At 36.0% G+C, this 19,593-nt stretch overlaps 1 protein-coding gene across 7 annotated transcripts in view; it reads left to right on the forward strand.

Annotated features, from left to right (window-relative positions):
• LOC126967981 (CUGBP Elav-like family member 2) overlaps window positions 1-19,593 on the forward strand; it is a 510,078-nt gene that overhangs the window by 311,727 nt on the left and 178,758 nt on the right. For 6 of the 7 annotated variants that reach the window (XM_050812728.1, XM_050812725.1, XM_050812727.1 and 3 more), the window contains one exon: window positions 18,936-19,032. In XM_050812728.1, coding sequence (XP_050668685.1) covers window positions 18,940-19,032 — 93 coding nt within the window. In that variant the 5' untranslated portion in view covers window positions 18,936-18,939. Of the gene's footprint in view, window positions 1-17,710; window positions 17,786-18,935; window positions 19,033-19,593 lie in introns of all 7 variants that reach the window. The other variant, XM_050812724.1, reaches the window with a different exon arrangement.

Raw genomic sequence — 19,593 nt, forward strand, 5'->3', positions numbered from 1 at the left:
TTAAGTTCACGTTTTATTACCTATAGCTAAGATTTACATAACATAAGTCTGAGCAAATTCTAAGTACGCTGTATATCAGATATAGATCAGCCTTAGACGTTGTCCAAAATAATAATAAAAAAAATGTGTGGTACTGTAGATTCTTAAAACAATGGGTAAATTACATAAATATAAAAATATTATTAACATTAAACGAGTTTTTTTTTTGAGAAAATATGACGAGACCGGCAAGAAGTTCAGCTGATGGACAGACATCCTCATAACTTTACTTCCCTACTTGATTCAATCATTGAGGGAGTGGGTGTTTTTTGATTTTTGAATAGTTGCCTCTTGTTTTTAGGGGCTCTGATGCTGTTAAAGTTTTGCTTTGCTTTGTAAGTTTAGCGTTGTTACGGGTTCATTGTAGCTTGCCGTAATTGTATTTATGTAATATTAAAGCTAGGTTAGGAACTTTGTTATTCCAGTCGACAACAGTCAGTGAGTGTCCCGTCTATGTTATTTATGAGAAAACGTGACGAGCTAAACGCTTACTTTATAATAAGTAATACGTGTAGCCAAGTACAATGCAGTGTCGCTCAGAATTTTCAATTGAACCCAAAATTATGTGCGGCACCATAGTTCCGCTCGTCTATTTGTGACGTATGATGTTAAGATGGCCATTCCGCTCCTGTCTATCGTCAACGCAAACATGGTCGAAAAGCATGTTGTATGTATGTTAAACACTCCTATGCATAGTATAGTATAAGATTAATATAATGGTTCTAGTTTTCTTATTTTAGCGTAGTACTAATATTAAAGGAAACTGTTTATTAATCTAACAAAATAATATATTTTAATTTATTTCTTAGTAATTACAAAGTTTTGTATTCAAAGCAGATGTTCCAAGTGTTACAATGACCTTTCTACTAATCTCATACTAAATGAATGGGAGTGTTGAATATCAAAATTATTGATACTTAAATAGTATGATTTTTAAAAGTTATTGATGTCATTTTACCCCCCAGGTAACGTACTTTCGATGTCATTTTTAAGTTTTTTGATGTCTGTAATAGTTACGGAAATATCGCCTTGTCACGCTTACCGATTACCCCCGTATATGGTAATATAATGAAAAATAAAGACTACTGTGAAAACAAAGTAATTGACTTCTATAAATATTGTATTGTATTTTATATTGATCAAACGGCAAGTATAAATCAATATCCTGAGATAGCTAGTGAGGTATATGACCCCACAGAATCTTAAGATAGCGTTTTGGCCAACATTCGTTTTGGATAGTGATGACTTACGGTAGGCATGCGTGGTCACTAACTATGGGCCTGATGAGAAAGCTCATGGTCGCTCAGAGGGCAATGGAGAGGGCTATGCTCGGATTGCTATTTCCCTGCGAGATCGAATCAGAAATGAAGAGATCCGTAGGAGAACCAAAGTGACCGACATAGCCCAAATGATTGCGAAACTGAAGTGACAGTGGGCACGGCACATAGTTCGATGGACATATGGTCGTTGGGGCAGAAAAGTCCTTGAATGCCGATCACGTACCGGAAGACGCAGTGTTGGTAGGCAAACTATAGGTAGCTAACTAACAGTAGGTAACAAGATGGACCGGCGATCTGGTCAAGATCAAGCCGGAATACGTTGGATGTGGGCAGCGCAGAACTGGTCGTCGTGAAGATCTGTTTCAAGAAGGCCTTTGTCCAGCAGTGGACGTCTTCCGGCTGATGATGAGTTCTGTATAGTGGTACAACAAATTAAAATAGTATTGTGTTATTTGTAGCACGTCCGGAGAAATGCCGGTGTTATCATGTTTCTTTTAGATTATAACATTACGGTCATGTCTGGATACCGTAATACCACTGACTGTTTATGTGTGACGCAATACCAAAGAGTAAATGTTGATTTTTAGCTGATAAGCACAATTACAAAGAGTACACGTTTCTTAGAAGTAATGTTGGTCATTGTTTTAGATTAAAATATTTTTAGTTGCATTGTGGTTCAGGTGTTAGACATGAACGGCCTTACAAATAAAATTGGCATAAAGTTATAACTAAGCATAAACCATGAATATGTAAAATGTTTACAAATAAACATTTTGCTTACGAATGGTCTGTTTGGACGTATAACGTTTCCCGCGTTTATTTTCATGGCAGCTTGTCATTCGGAAAAATTCAGAATTGTCATTGTATTGACAGTGTTGTCAACGATAATGTAAACATTTTGCATTTTCTTTGTTTATCATCAGTTATAACTTTATACCAAGTTTATTTGTAAGGCCTTTAGACTTGAAACAAAAATTTTATATACACCACGTCATAAATCACGAGTTCCTTTGATGGTGAAAAGCATATCATTGAATACAAATTTAATTTGTGAAGACGATATAAAAGATATTTTTTTAAATAATGTCGCCATTTACTTTTGTTCGTTCGTTCGTTCGTTCATTCAAACAGGTCAAAGAGTGGCTCTGAATTTGAAAGTTATACAATTTACTATCACTTTGGAAATGTTGGCTTTAATGAAAAGAAGTGGCACGAATCTCATTGCCTCAATACTTTTCCAATTTCTTCTATTTATAATGCAAAATGTAGATGTGAATCAATTTAAACAAAAATTTTAAAATGGCAGGATCATCCACCCAATACAAAAAGCGTCCATTCATGAGCCTGACGCGGGAAGGCAGCGACCCGCCACACCTTACCGCCACAAGCAAAGTTATAATACAGTTATTTACTGATCAAAATAAAACCTTTTAAGTATTTTGGATTCGATTTTATAATTTTGTACATAATTTTACTATTCCTTATTTATATTATCAGATTATATTCCATGCTTGAAGCTGTTTATGATATCTAAAGATAAATTATTGCATTTCTGGTAGATTTGTAGTGGTAGTTACATTCATATTGCCATAAAAATATTTTTTATCAATGATGTAACGAAATAAAATGCTTACTTATTTTAAATCGTTATAACACATGATAAAATGATCATGCGTAGCGTTATATTGCTTGTATTTACTTTAGACTTACTTCAAAATATGAATTGCCCAAATATTTTAGTTCTCAGAAACTTATTTATCTCAAAAATAATCACGAATTCACTTACTGACATACTATCTGTATATAACATTGACGAAGGAGGTGTCGATGTTGTCATCACCTTCGACAATGCTGTCGGCGTTGAGTGAAAAGGCAATGATAGAAAGGTCCCTGAAATTTATACCCTTAGATCTACACGTATTAAGAAGTTTATAGGGCAAGTTTACTATTAGTACTTCGTAAATGAAAAAACATATATGCTACATAAATTAATAAAAAAATTACAAGTACCCACTTAAATTTACAAACATAATATCTTATATTTTTTTCTATTTACTTACGGCCGTTCGTCAGTAATTAACTGTCAATAATGTGAAGCTATCCCAGTATACCCGATAAGTCATTCTTATCGCCTTATATTGGCACGCATGAATTGCAATTTCCATACAAACTTCTATCGCTGGTAAGCTATTCGTCGTCCCATTGACAGACAGCGTGTACGGATAAGGTGAGTTACCGTCGTTAAGATTATTGGGACAGAAATATCAACGATAGTTACAATTTTTATCTCAAGTAGGAGATAGACTGAGTATTGGGAACGGCTGTTAAACTTTAAAATTTATTTACTTGTGTTTACTGAAATGTTGTTTACCTTTAAAAAAGGGCAGTAATGAAATGAAAACGTTTATTGTACTCATTAGATTGTTTGACCATGGCTTAAGTTCAGGCATACTATTCATTTGTTATTAATAAATAAATACCAAACAAATGAAAATAATGTCAAACAAATATAAAAAAATTAAATAATATAAAAACAAAAGGCATAAAAAGCCATTTATTTTCTCAAAATTGATTCTTTTAGATGTTATTTCTTATACTACTACCGCTTCGGAAACAAAAGGCGCTCTGAGACAGAAAAAGCGGCGCAAAAACTCTTACATTATTCCTTTTTTGCGCTCTTTTTAATGAAATATACAATATTGTACTGTCATTGCTATTTCTATAAAATAAACATGATCTAGTCCCAGGCTATCGGATCACTTAGATATTCAGCTGTGGAGTAGTAGGATTTACGACAGAGCAATTTTTTAATAAAACATAATATTTATAGATAATACCTGAACAGTGACTGGAATATGGAATAAAGTCTTGTATGTATGTATCTTATGAAGCCTACTAGAATTAGTTTCAAACAATCCCTTATTTCTAATGTTATAATAATGAAACTGATCTGAGAGACTGTCTATAACCAAGCCGATATAATATACATCTCGTTTGCTAGAAAAATCACACTTAACTAGTACAATTTAATTCCAGGTTGTCATACAATTAATTTGATAATAATAAATTAATAATATCAAATGAGAATAATGTCAAATTAATAATATTTCATAAAACAAATTTCTTACTACAAGTTAAAGTTAAAATAGTAATTTAGCCGTCAATGGAAAACAAGGCCCTTCGTGACTTGGAAAATTTTACGAAGCGAAGCGGGCAAATCGATTACCTCAAATACATGAACGTACCTAATTTAAACTAAATGGATTAGAAAGATTATTATAGAAAACTGTATGCTTATGTGGCGACAAACTCTCGCCACATACACACAATAGATGTAGGTTAAAACTAGTTTGAAGCAAGTCGAGAATAAGATACGCCGGTGTACTCACGACATAAAGGTACCAAGTGCAGTCAAGAAATCTAATTTGAGATCTAACTTATGTTGACACTCCTGTGTGTATTGTGCCAGTTTCAAATGTATGTAAAGTTCACAGCAATAGCGATATCTTTATGACAAATTATCCTTAGCTTGATGAACGTAGAGAAGAAACAGACAAGTGCGAGTCGGACTCCCCACCGAGGGTTCCCTACATATTTTATCGACGACCCATATAGCCGAATGTTTAGTGACCCCTAGTGAGCTTAGTGGTAAGCTAGAGGTTCCGGGTTCGAATCCCAGTAGGTGCAATCATTAATATGATGAATATGGATGATTGTTTCCGAGTCATGGATATTTATATGTATTTATGTATGTTTAAGTAAGTATATATTTTATTTAATTGTCTTGTACTCATAGTATCTATATACTCTCAGGCTATGCTTGGGGCAAGATAATTTGTGTAAAAGTGTGTCAATATTATTAATATTATTATGATTTAATTACAAATGTATAGTTTCAGATTATCGTCCATACTTATTTTGGTATAACTTGCCAAATTTCATAGTTCAAGGTTCGGAAAATACCCTATAAATTTTTCTTCCATTGGATGTAGAAATATATGTTTTTATCGGCATGAACGGCCGTATCTCTTTATTACGTTAACTTTGAAGTTTGATTTTTCACAGCTTCAAGAGACTCGACTGTAGGCCCGAATATACCGTTTTAATTTCTACTCGATACCTCCACTTGTTCCAAGATAAAGTTAAAGAGTCTTGACACACAGACGGTATAGTCCTATAAGGACGGAATATTTATTAGGACTTTTGAGGTACGGAACCCCAATAAATATTATATTTATTTTATAAACTTATGTTGATACCTATGTTTTCAAACCTAAAATTGAAGCCATAATCATTTATATAAAACCCTCAGCTAATACTTTTTGTTCATAAACGAGTATTCATGAGTATTTGGTTTAGTTTTTGTTTTTGTTCAGTTGGGTTGGCAACTTGTTGTTGTCGTCTCGTATCAAATCTCGCTAAAATAACGCTTTGCATAAAGTTGACAATTATTGTTGAAATAACTCTCGCTGAATTGACTTAATTAATTAAGTTAAATTGTACGCAATCCACGATAACACCAGAAGGCAATACTGTTAATATTAATTTACTCTCTGTTAGAAGTGACAAACTCCAGTAATAACTTTCGTGAAGGTATTTGTTTATGTCGCCTTATGTGAAGGATATTTCTAATATATACAATTCTCATGTCGCGGTGTTTGTAGTTAAACTCCTTCGAAACGGCTTGACAGATTCTCATGAAATTTTGTGTGCATATTGGGTAGGTCTGAGAATCGGACATCTATTTTTCATCCCCCTAAATGTTAAAGGTGGTCCACGGCATTTTTTTTTATTTGTGTGATTATGAGTCAGCATTAAAAAATACATAGAACTTCAAATTTTCACCCATCTACGATCAACAGTTACTTTTGTACCGCGATTTTAATATCGGCAATACAACAACGTTTGCTGGGTCAGTTAGTTATAATATAATATTTTGGTATTACGACCGCCTTATTCAATATGGCGGAAATCTTATAAAAAGTTTTGCGTATATTTTGCACTCTTCTTAAGAATGTATTAGAGTTACAATATACTATCGTATAAACAAACAAATCGTAGGATAGAACACATCTAGCGGAGATACAGAGAGATAGAGAGTCGTAAACAGTCAGCCATGCTTGGATTTAATTTTTGAATGTCTAACTAGTCAACTAACACATTGACAAATCCAAATTGGTGCCGCATCATCGGGTTTTCAGACTGTCTATACGCTATGGTAACAACCTGCCTAATCTCTAAGTCTATTATCCTATTCAATCATAAAAACAAATAATATATTTGAGGCACAAATTTACCTATTCATTTATTAACATTCATTAACAGAATTATGTTCTTAAAAATTTTGTTCGAAATTTATATTAATTTATTTTTTTAAACCTGTATATTCGTGAGGGGCTAGGCAGAGGTATATCACATGTTCAAATAAAAGTAACTAATCTATGTCAACGAAATGACACTTATGAATGTTATAAGTTATACGCTAAGCATTTACCAACACGTCAGATCGCCATTATTTTAAACCATCATTTACGGCTTCATCATTTTATAAATCTTAATTACAATCTATTCTATTTTTCTTATTCTTCTAGTGTTCTTATTTGACGGGTAGTGATTGGTGCTAATATTTAACCAAGTCTTTATTCTTAAATTTCAATATACTATGTGAAGCGATGCAACAAAAATACTGAAATATCAAAAACTTAATGATCTACATCAGTAAGTACCTTACACAAACAATAAGTAGAAGCTCTAAATTTAAAACGCTTTTAACTTTGAACACGATTCATATATTGGACCTTAAAATAATATGGCTAAATTACATCAATAGAGTATATTACAATTAATATACTCTATTGATTGAAAAGAGTGGCCGTTGAGTTTCCTGTATGTTCTTCTCACGAGCTCTACTTTTTCCGAACATAATATGCTAGATTTAGTAAGTGACGAATCAAAAGCGCTTAGTTATAGTCTAATTGAATGAAGTTTATGACTTTGTGCTCATTAGAAGGAATCACTACCGAATCACACGCCAGTAGGCTTCATAAGATCCATAATAGCTTTAAGGGTAAATGTATACGCTTTTATAATAAAGTCCACGCCACTGTTCAGGAATTATCTATAAATAAATTTAAATGTTTTCTAAAAAATCGCTCTGTCGTAAATCCTATTACTCCACAGCTGAATATCTAAGTGATCGGACAGCCTGGGACTAGGTTATGATTATTTTATAGCGATAGAAATGACTGTAAAATATTGTATATTTTTTATTGAAAAGAGCGCAGAACAAACTAGAATGCTGTGAGAGTTTCTTGCGCCGCTTCTACTCTCTCAGAGCGCCATTTGTTTCCGATGCGGTAGTAGTTTCTAGTATATTAGAAATGACATCAAAAAGAATTCTAAAGAATTCAATTTTGAGAAAATAAATGCCTTTTATGCCTTTTAATAACTGCTGATGCTCCGTGCAGAGCACGCCACGGTCTTGGTTGGTTACAGAACGGTCTATTGGGTGTCATTACATTATTTTCTATATTAAACATTTTGTTCCTGTTTTCATTTTTTGTGATCTGTTATAAAGAACACATTACTGCTCACAGTTCTTTTACAACTTTGCAAAATTCTCAACAAAAGTTCAGCCATAATATCTTTTAAATTCATAATAAACCAACTTTCATAAAATCCATATAACCCAGTTTTAACTTCTCTTTATTAATTTCGCGATGGTCACTTTAAAAATTATATCGTATCTGTGATGTTATTGTGTGCATCGAACACTACAATTTAGGGTAACTTTACACGAATGGTACCCAGTGAAGGAACCCGATTAGATCCTCGAGTTAACAGAGTGCGTATTACTATTAAAATAAATAAATATACAAAAAGTTTATTTTCGTTACCAAGTATGTTACATCAAATTGTCACACACAAAAACATATTATTATTGGTTTGGAGACAAATATACCGACAAATTGCTGCGCAGTTTGGCAGAATGCTATGTATATTATATCGCTATGTAATTTTATTTCTGAAATAAATGATTAAAAAAATATTTTAAAAGTATTTGGTACATAGTTGTGTTCAATTAAGAAAATACTTATTTTATAATACACTTTTTAATAAATTATGTTAAAAATCTGTGGAGGTTATAAGATGGTAAAAGTTGTGTGGTGTAAATGATGATAGTGGAGGTTTATAAGCGAGGCAGTGAGTTTTGAGATTTGTGAGTGATCTATGTGTGATTTGGATGTGTGTGATGAGGGTTGAGGAGTGTTTGAGTCAGTGTGTAGTATTTGTGATCAATTATGTGTCAAGTTTGTTTAAAATCTAGTGTCATTATTAATCTACAAATCCATTTAGTTTAGTAAATGCTCATCTGTCACTGACGAAATGGTCACAGTTACTTGAAATAAACATCAAATTATACTAAAACATATGTATGTATAAAAATTAACTGATATTACATTTTTGCATACAAGTGTTTGATAATAATAATATGGTAAAAAAAATTAACATTCATAGTGTCATTTCCTCGACCTAAATGTATAAATAAAACGATATTGATTTGATTTTATCTAGAACGATAGATTGGACAGCCAGCTGAACAGAAATTAATTTTAATTTCCGCCGAATTCCACCTTCGCACGATATACCACAAATTAGGACAATTATCCGCATCATCGGGATGTGTGGCGGTCCTCCACAGTGAGGTTTTCAAGGAGCTTTCTTCCACGTGCTACAAAGTTGTGGAATAAGCTTCCTTGTGCGGTGTTTCCGGGGAGATACGACATGGGTACCTTAAAAAAAAGCGCGTACACCTTCCTTAAAGGCCGGCAACGCTCTTTTGATTCTTCTGGTTTTGCAAGAGAATGTGATCACTTAACACCAGGTGACCCGTAAGCTCGTTTATCCTCCTATTCCACTAAAAAAATAAAAAATAAAATTGATTAACGGTATACTTACGAGTAAATATTTTATTCATATTAAGTGCGTATTAAAATACTGAGTTTGATATAACTACTGTTACATATATTAATTGTAAAGTATCCTAGAAAATAAAGAATCCTGATAATAACAGAATGACTACAGTAGAATTAATATTATTTCAGTTTAGAACGGACGTTATCGTATCGATATTATTAGTGTGAATTAGTTGCGATAGCGGATATCGATCGAGATAATAATATATTATACCTTCTTGGAGTACTTGTTTTGTCGAGCCGCGCACATGTTGTAACAATGCTCAGAGTTGGTGATTCATTTCTCTCGTTTTGTTTGTATATTGAATATAATGTTATCGGTTCCCTAGCCATTTGCGTGCGCGATCCTTACTAAGCGGTAACTAAATTTAGTCCTATTATGCATAATGTTATTTCATAATAACAATGTACTTTAGATGTCATGTATTAAGTTTGTAACATTTTTGTATGGAAATCACTAGCAGACCCGGAAAACGTTGTTTTGCCATATAAATTAAGTACCCCACGCTCTTTTATCTAAGTTGCTTGACTGAATTATTTGTATCGCGAATACATAGGTATAAAAATATAGGTTTTGGATAAGTAATCACCACTATATTATACCAACATGACATACCACAAATAAGGATATCATATCCACCATCTGGATGTGTTGTGTTCCTCAACAGTGCGTTTGTCAAGGAACTTTTTCCACGTACAACCAAGCTCTGGAATGAGCTTCCTGCGTTTTCAGGATGACATGTTATAAAAACCGCACTTTAGAGGAACGCCACACATCCAGGTTATGGGAATGATATCCTAATTTGTTTTCTGGCAAGCTCAGCGTAACAATCACAAACAGAATATGTTAATTGATATAATATGCAGCTCCGTCGGGGTCGCCCGCTAGTTAATAATGGGACGGAACTTCAATTGACCAATAAAATTAGGAGATAAAACTTAAATTATTCATATTTTAATAAGAAATTTGATTTAGAACATAATTAAATTATTCATATTTAATTAAAGCAATGTCATTGCTTAATGTATTAAGGTCAACTAAAAATATTTTTTAACTTATATTTACGAGCCCATCTGTCTTCCACACAATGTGTTGCAGTTTGATCTCTTGGTGTCGTATTTTACAGCATCTGTGTGTACAGAAACAGGCCGCAGGTTTATTGATGCATACACTACGAGAATTACCAATCAAAAGTATCGTTTGCAAATTTACGACTGCCAAAGTCTGGAACGTTAATACGACAAGGCGTGAGGTTTTTTTTATTCAAAATCAATCAGGATTTAAAATCACTGGACGTCTTAAACTACTACCCATTCGGAATAGTGTGTCTCAGATTTTTATAAAGAAACTGCGCTGAGTTTCTTGCGCCCGTTCTTCTTATTGTTAGGGTACACTATTTCGGAAGGGTGGTTGTTTTTGACGTTCAATAAGTGATTTTAAGTCCTATTTTGAATAAAAATATTTAAATTCGTAAGCATGATCATTGTTTCAAATACTTTACCTTTTGAAAGTGGGAGAGTCACGCTGCTTTCTTATGACGTCAGCACAATCGGGCCAGACTCATCCGGGTTACTTACCACACTCGCACAGAATACCAGCGTGAAGTAGCGGCCTAGTGCCGCTATGTTTCGCATAGGTTAGTGTCGAGGACCGGAGGCCATCCCCCCCCCCCCACAAACAAAATATGAGAGCCTTATTTAAAGAGAAATTACCCCAGGAGGGTACCGGCTCTTGTAGAGCCGGAAAATCCCTCCCCGAGCATTTGCGCTCGGGCTGCCCCTCGTATTCTGGGGAGGGCACAGTACCGCGTATGTCACAGGACAAACAGGGCAGCAACACCACGGCATCCCGCTCCACGCTTAATGTGGACTTTTGTAACATCCAGTCCACCACCACCTTGAGACGGCACAGCCGGCCTTGTGTTTCCTTACGGAGACGCAGATATCTCGACCTAGCGATACGTCATATTTAACGTACCCCGGGTACGAAATTGAGCATAATTTCATGCCTCATGCCGGGGTATGTGTGTACATTAGGGAGGATATCTGCTGTCGCCGTCTCGGCAATTTCGAGTGTAGGGACTTGTCTGCTCTCTGGCTCCGCGTAGATTTAGAGGACCGCGTCCGCATCTATGCGTGTGTCTACAGGTCCCATAGTGGTAACGCAGAAACGGATCACCTCATGGGCTGCGTTCAAGCGGCATTTGATGACGTGCTTGCTCAGATCCCCTCCGCTGAAATCGTAGTCTTGGGTGATTTCAACGGGCACAATGCCGAATGGCTTGGATCACGTACCACAGACTACGCAGGGCGATCTGTGCATAATATTGCATTGGCGTATGGTCTGTCCCAATTGGTTGAGTCGCCGACGCGGCTCCCGGATGTGGATAGCGACATGCCGTCCTTATTAGATCTTATGCTACACATCCCGATAGTTACCAGGTCTCTGTCGACGCCCCTCTCGGAACGTCCGACCATTGCCTGGTCAGGAGTGTAGTGCCTATCCGACGCCAACGTCGCAGACCACCAGCGAACCGCCGCGTTTGGCACTACAAGTCAGCAGATTGGGATAGGATGCGTTCCTTTTTTGCATCCTAGCCTTGGGGCAGGGTTTGTTTTCCTTCGGATGATCCTAGTGCCTGCGCAGTTGCAGTAGCCGATGTGATACTGCAGGGCATGGATATTTTTATACCAAGCTCTGTAGTACCGATCGGTGACAGATCACAGCCCTGGTTCGATGCGTCAATTAAAGCAGCATCTGACTGCAAAAAACAGGCGTATCGAACTTGGGTTGCGGCGCTGGGCTCAAAGGATCCGAACTCCAAAGTTCTGAAGAGGAAATATAACCGTGCCTCCAGATTTTTTAAGCGGCAAATCGCCCGTGCGAAATAGAAGCACGTCGTCAAAATTGGCGAGCAGCTTTCAAGTTATCCGACCGGAACACGCAAGTTCTGGTCGTTGTCGAAAGCTGCTCTTGATAACTTCAACCAGCCGTCCATGTCGCCGTTGCACATGAGGAATGACATCCTGGCCCATACGGCAAAAGAGAAAGCCGATCTCCTGTGCACTCTTTTTGCCTCCAACTCGACTCTTGACGACAACGGAAAAACACCGCCGACCATCCCGCGGTGTCAGAGATCCATGCCTGAAGTACAGTTCCGACAGAAAACTGTTAGGCGAGCTCTGTGTTCGTTGGACGTCAGGAAGTCGAGCGGGCCGGATGGCACATTTCTCCAATCGTGCTTAGAAAGTGTACCCCTGAGTTGACGCCGGTGCTAACGCGTTTATTCCGGCACTCTTATTCAAAAGGCGTAGTCCCTGATTCATGGAAGTCAGCCCTTGTCCATCCGATCCCAAAAAAAGGAGACAGTTCGGATCCGGCAAACTACAGGCCTATTGCTATTACCTCCCTACTCTCCAAAATCATGGAGAGCATAATTAACCGCCAGCTCTTGGTATACCTTGAGGGTCAGCAGTTGATCAACGACCGGCAGTACGGCTTTCGCCATGGTCGGTCAACTGGCGATCTCCTGGTATACCTAACACATAGATGGGCGGCGGCTATTGAAAGCAAAGGGAAGGCCTGGCAGTTGATCTGGATATAGTGAAGGCCTTTGATCGTGTATGGCAGAAGGCGCTCCTCGCAAAACTTCCATCATTTGGGCTTCCCGAGAGCTTATGCAAGTGGACCTCCAGCTTCCTCACTGGGCGCAGCATACAGGTCGTTGTCGACGGACATTGCTCGAACCCGAAGCCCGTGAATGCTGGAGTGCCCCAAGGCTGTGTGCTATCTCCCACGCTGTTTCTTCTGCATATCAATGATATGTTGGACACCGCCAACATGCATTGCTATGCAGACGACAGCACTGGTGATGCCGTATACACGGGCCATGCAGGTCTCTCTCGGGAAAACGTCGACCAGAGCCGGGAGAAACTTGTGTCTTCTATCGAGTCCTCTCTCGAGAAGGTCACGGAATGGGGTAAGTTGAACCTTGTCCAATTTAACCCCCAGAAGACTCAAGTTTGCGCGTTTACCACTAAAAAAACCCCATTTGCCGTATCACCGCTCTTCGAGAACACTTCCCTTAAAGCCTCGCCTAGTATCGGAATACTGGGTCTCGAAATCTCGAGCAATTGCGAATTCCGTGGCCATCTGGAGGGCTAAGCCAAACTGGCTTCAAAGAAACTGGGCGTCATAAATAGAGCACGGCAATACTTCAAGCCGGCCCACACATGGAGTATTGCTGTCATCTCTGATCTGGCCCACCCCAGTATCAGCTCGATCCATTTGACCGCGTGCTCTTTGAACGGCTGGATCACTTGGCGTTGCGTAGAGACGTCGCTTCATTGTGTGTCTTCTACCGCATTTATCACGGGGAGTGTTCCGAAGAGCTGTTCAACCTGATTCCTGCCGCCGAATTTCACCTTCGCACGACACGCCACAAGTTAGGATATCATCTCCACCATCTGGATGTGTGACGGTCCTCCACAGTGCGGTTTTCAAGGAGCTTTCTTCCTCGTACCACGAAGCTGTGGTATGAGCTTCCTTGTGCGGTGTGTCCGGGACGATACGACATGGGTACCTTCAAGAAAAGCGCGTACACCTTACTTAAAGGCCGGCAACGATCTTGTAATTCCTCTGATGTTGCAGGAGAGTGTGGGCGGCGGTGATCACTTAACACCAGGTGACCCGTACGCTCGTTTGTCCTCCTAGAGACGTCGCTTCATTGTGTGTCTTCTACCGCATTTATCACGGGGAGTGTTCCGAAGAGCTGTTCAACCTGATTCCTGCCGCCGAATTTCACCTTCGCACGACACGCCACAAGTTAGGATATCATCTCCACCATCTGGATGTGTGACGGTCCTCCACAGTGCGGTTTTCAAGGAGCTTTCTTCCTCGTACCACGAAGCTGTGGTATGAGCTTCCTTGTGCGGTGTGTCCGGGACGATACGACATGGGTACCTTCAAGAAAAGCGCGTACACCTTACTTAAAGGCCGGCAACGATCTTGTGATTCCTCTGATGTTGCAGGAGAGTGTGGGCGGCGGTGATCACTTAACACCAGGTGACCCGTACGCTCGTTTGTCCTCCTATTGCATAAAAAAAAAAAACTTTACCACACAAACGTAAACTTTGGAATAATTCTTTTGAATTTCGTAATACATTCGTTTCGTACATTTTCTGGAATCATATTGTAAAAGCGTATTCATCGCTCAATTAAACATTTACTAACCTTGACTTTATCGAGTCGTAGGCATAAGAATTTTACGTTTGTTCCTCATGTTGTTAACATTATGATTGTCGCAGTTTCTAGCAAATTCCTGAATGTGCTTATGAATATATAAAACATTATTAAGAATATATTGAGATACACAAATAAAAATGTTTGTTTCTTTAAATTTTTCTCTTATTGATTCTTTAGGACCTATGTTTTAAAAATGGCGCGCGATTTTGCAGCACAAAGATATATTAATATCAGCTGCACTGCCCAAATAACAATACTGTGAAAATAACTAAAATAAAGTAGTCGCGCCGTATCTATGTCGGTTAAAAGTTATAAGCGATAAAAATATTAAATTCTAATTCCTTGCGGGATTACAGTTGATTACATTACATTGCTACGTACTTTTATAACCTTCTCTTTTATAGAGTAACTTACGCAGCAATGGAATGATGTGCAATATGACGAATATATTAAGAATTTCACAGTGAAATCTATGGTAACTACTATCAAATTAAAACAGCGTTTCATTAATAAATTTCGTATGAATAAAATTAATATCAAAATATTTTTTTGTCAATTAGTTTCATTAAAAGTACACTTGCTTCCGCAATAGATAATTTATACAACTAGATAGAGCTTCTCGAAATCGCAACGCATGAAATAGGCCAGGTTTATTACTTTAGTGTGCATGACAGCTTAGTCCTACAGTCGCTACACGTCGATCACGAACAAACACGAATACTATTTTTTAAGTTTTTCATACAACGTACGGTACGTTAAAGACAGAAAGTACCAAAAGTTGATAAAAGATTACGTTTTGAAATGCCTTTTGCAATACGGGCTTAAGATGATCGGGATCAGTTTGGCGGGATTGGGTCGTGTCACCTTACTTTACGCTACAGGTCGTTAAAAAACGTATCAAAGCTCTGTTTCTATTTTTTATTGTCAATCTTACAGATAGATGATTCTGGTCGTCTGCTTGTAACATCACAAACTCACATAGAACAAGTGAAAGTTTGGGCGTGGGCAATTATTAGTCGACTTGAACTGAACAAGCATTACACAGCAGCGTGATAGCTCAGTCTAATTCAGTATCAAGAAAATAAAGTGCTTGGTACTCATAAAGAAGCTTTCACTTCAATAAACACAGTAACATAAATGTGGAACCCTTAAAATTTTGTCACCGTTCGTATTTTCTATTATCTACCCCAATAATATAGTAACGGATTAAATTGACGAACACTGAAGGGCAAAATTATCTGTAATACTTGATAGTTAATGAATACAAACAATATATGATGTAGGGTAGACAGTAAAGGTGAATAATCATTGGTATATTTGTGGGTAGTTAAAAAAACATTCAAATAGCGATTCTGTCATTAGAACGACACTGCAGTAAACTGGAACTGTAACACTCATAGTTTGGTCGCCTGTTGATCGTTTTGTGTGTGATATTGATAAGGTGGCTTGTAATCTAACGATGTACGGTGTTATCAGAGATAAAGCGCTGGCAAACAAGTACACATGGAACAGAAACTACAAAGATATTTCATTGCTGAGGTAAATTATTGTGTTTGATTTTTTCGATCGTGCGTCGCGTTTCACATTGAAACAATGATCATGATTTCGAATTGGGAAAATGAAGGGTTATACTAATTCTAAATTCTTATTATCGAGTTCAAATATTTGTATTCAAAATACGATTAAAAATCCCATACTTGACGTCAAAAACAACCTATCCGAAATAGTGTACCTCAGACCTGAGAAGAACGGGCGCAAGAAACTCAGCGCGCTCTTTATAAAAATGTGGATTACAATGTTATGTTATGTTACAGTTCATGTCTGGTGTTCGCTCCATTCTTAGTCTGTAGTATCATTAAGAAAATCATTTATGTTATAATAACAATTACCACACAAACGATTTTTAACAATTCTTTTCAATTTCGTAACACATTTGTTTTGTACATTTTCAGGTATCTTGTTGCTAAAACATATATATATATATATACATCGCCCAATAAAAACTTACTATTATTCGATAGGAATTATTTGAACCTTGAATAAATTATGTATAGCGTCATAGTTAACGTAAACTAGTCATACATTAATTTTGCATTCGATTCCTAAGGAGTTACACGAACTTCTGACTAAAACATACAAAATCATTCGCGGCGTTTTAAAAACTATTTTATTTGTATATATTTATTGTTGTTTCTTATTACATAATATTAAAATTAACACCAGGGAATGTACATACAGATGTTTAACAAATATTCATTAGAAACTGTAGCATGTTCATCATATTCTAACCTCAATCATTGTAATGAAATGAAATGATTTATTTGTATGAATCACGGTAACATAGTTGTTAACAATTAATTGGTGTACAGCACAATTCGCCAATATATCGGCATACAAATATTTGATTGTCAATATTGGAATATTATATTTAATTTATACTTATACGTTCTTAATACACATTACATAGCTTTAATTCAATAATATAATATAAAATAAACATTAGTTTGTAGGTACCTCTCAAAAGCGTGACTTTGTTCATACCACACAAAATGCTGAATTATTGTTTTAATTGAATGACGGTTTAGAAACATAATTTTAAAATTTTTATGCTGATATTAGATTTTTCTCCTTAAAACTAATAAAATTAGTTATATTATGTTCTAACCTACTTACTTAAACAACTGTTTTTATGACAAAATTAAGGCTTTTATTATTTTTATTATAAATCAAAATAATTTCTGAATCTGAAAATACATAATATGTTTTATGGTGTAATTGAAAAAGCTGCTGGCAATATCCATGAAATTTGATTTAAGATCATATCAAATTTTGAATTTGAATTTTGAGACAATTTAATAACCCCTCTGAGAATAAAGAAACAATTAGTAAAACAATATGTTTGTATTGTATTGGCATAATAAAGTCCCTTGATTTATTTATAATATAGTTTCTTTATTTTGAAATCTTTAATATAGTGTATCTATACACATTATGATTCCTTTGCTAAGAATCATATTGATATCTTTTATCGTTCAAAAATAATGAATATGTTTCTGTCGTTATTGTTTGATAAAAAACTGCGTATGATAAATAAATTTATTTAAAAGTTTATTTCGAAAAAAACATGAAAAAAAGTGTTGGAGCTTCTTAAAAACATTATGCCTTTACAGGTTCGCTGTCAGTCAAATAAACACAATACTTCATAAAACAAATGCAGACCAATATGCATGGAAGATGGATTATAGGTAATCTAAAGCCATCTTTATGTCAAAAAGGCTTGTGGGTAGAGCTGAACTGTTTGCTCGTTTGCTCTGTATAGTAAAATATATCTTTATAGCATGAGGAATGGATAATATAAATGCCACTAATATAGTAATGGTATGCGCTTTATAGTGGAAACATCTTCATTGCATGAAGAATGGGAAAGAATCATATAAATGGCACTAATATGATAATGGTATTCGCTCTATACTAAAACATCTTAAAGGATTAAGAATGAGAAAGTATTATATACTTAAACGAAACTAATATAGTCATACCAGTTGGACCTTCTTAACACGGGATGGTAACTTAGATGGTTAATTAAGATTTACAAGAATACTAACCGACACTCCTTTGTAAGGACGTATTTTTATTTATTTAATTATTACCGCTTACAACTAGATGCACGTCTCTTTTTCATCACCTATTTTAATAGAAAAAATAAATTTCTCACAATTTTATGTTTTCCTAGTCATTTATACTTTTAGAGGGAATTTTTAGTAGAATTAACCTTTGCATTGTATCTCGTTTTTGGTTCTCGGTTAGAAATAAAGATATTATTACAATTCATTTTAGTTTTTATACAATAACTATTTTACTATTATAGCATAGCTCTTATAAAGCGAATGGAAAATTTAGTTCAAGAATAAGGAAATATTTAGTTTACTTTTCAATGCAATTTATAAATACTTTTGACATAACTTTTTACCTCTCATGGTTTTGAACAATGTTACTAAAAAGCGTATGTGTGGCGTTATATGTCATTGAACCATTGAATCCTCATCTGCTACGTATTTGAATTAATGTGTTTTTCGACACTTTAGGTTGGCAACGCTCTTGTGATTCCTCTGGATCTACTAGAAAGTATGGTCCTCTTTAAAAAAACAATATTAAACAGCATACTGATGATTTCGTCACAATGATCCCTTGTACAATTGGCTTGTATTATTGTCTTAAACTGCCGGAGAAACTGAAAAAAATCTGTAGATTATTGTCAATATCTTCCAAAAATTTCTCTGTCTGTATAAATCTGTTAATAATTTTGGCATTCTTGCGACAGCTAATCGCAGGTAATTATCGAGCGATAGATGACTTGTTATGTGTTACTAACATATTTTTTTTTTGTTGTTTCAGTGGGATGAATATGATGGGCATAAATAATAATAACAACACAAGTATCAACAACAACAACAATGAAGAGAAAGAAATGCCAGATCCTGATTACATTAAGGTAATAATTCAGTTAATAATTGAATGGTTATTGATTGACTAGAGGCCGACTTTAAAAAACTAACCAGTGGCAGGCTCCTTGCACAGGATGCCGCCTAGATTATTGGTACCACAACGGCGCCTATTTCTGTCGTGAAGCAGTAATGTGTAAGCATTACTGTGTTTCGGTCTAAAGGGCGCCGTAGCTAATGAAATCACTGGGCAAGTGAGACTTAACATCTTATGTCTCAAGGTGACGAGCGCAATTGTAGTGCCGCTCACAATTTTTGAGTTTTTCAAGAATCCTGAGCGGCACTGCATTGTAAATTGCGTATCAATTACAATCAGCTGAACGTCCTACTCGTCTCGTCCCTTAATATCATAAAAAAAAACTCTTTGTAATTAAGAGTTATTTAGAGTCTCGATTCGATCCTGAATCTGGTAGTCATTATGTCAATCCTATTTTCAAAGTACATGTTATATTCTAGATGACTTTAATTTGTCACATTCAAACTAAACCCATCTGAAAATACCAATAAAGGAGTTGAGAAAAGAGATCCCAAAAACTATCCAAAGACTAGTT

Source organism: Leptidea sinapis, chromosome 14 (assembly GCF_905404315.1).
Source record: "Leptidea sinapis chromosome 14, ilLepSina1.1, whole genome shotgun sequence".
NCBI classification, from domain to species: domain Eukaryota; kingdom Metazoa; phylum Arthropoda; class Insecta; order Lepidoptera; family Pieridae; genus Leptidea; species Leptidea sinapis.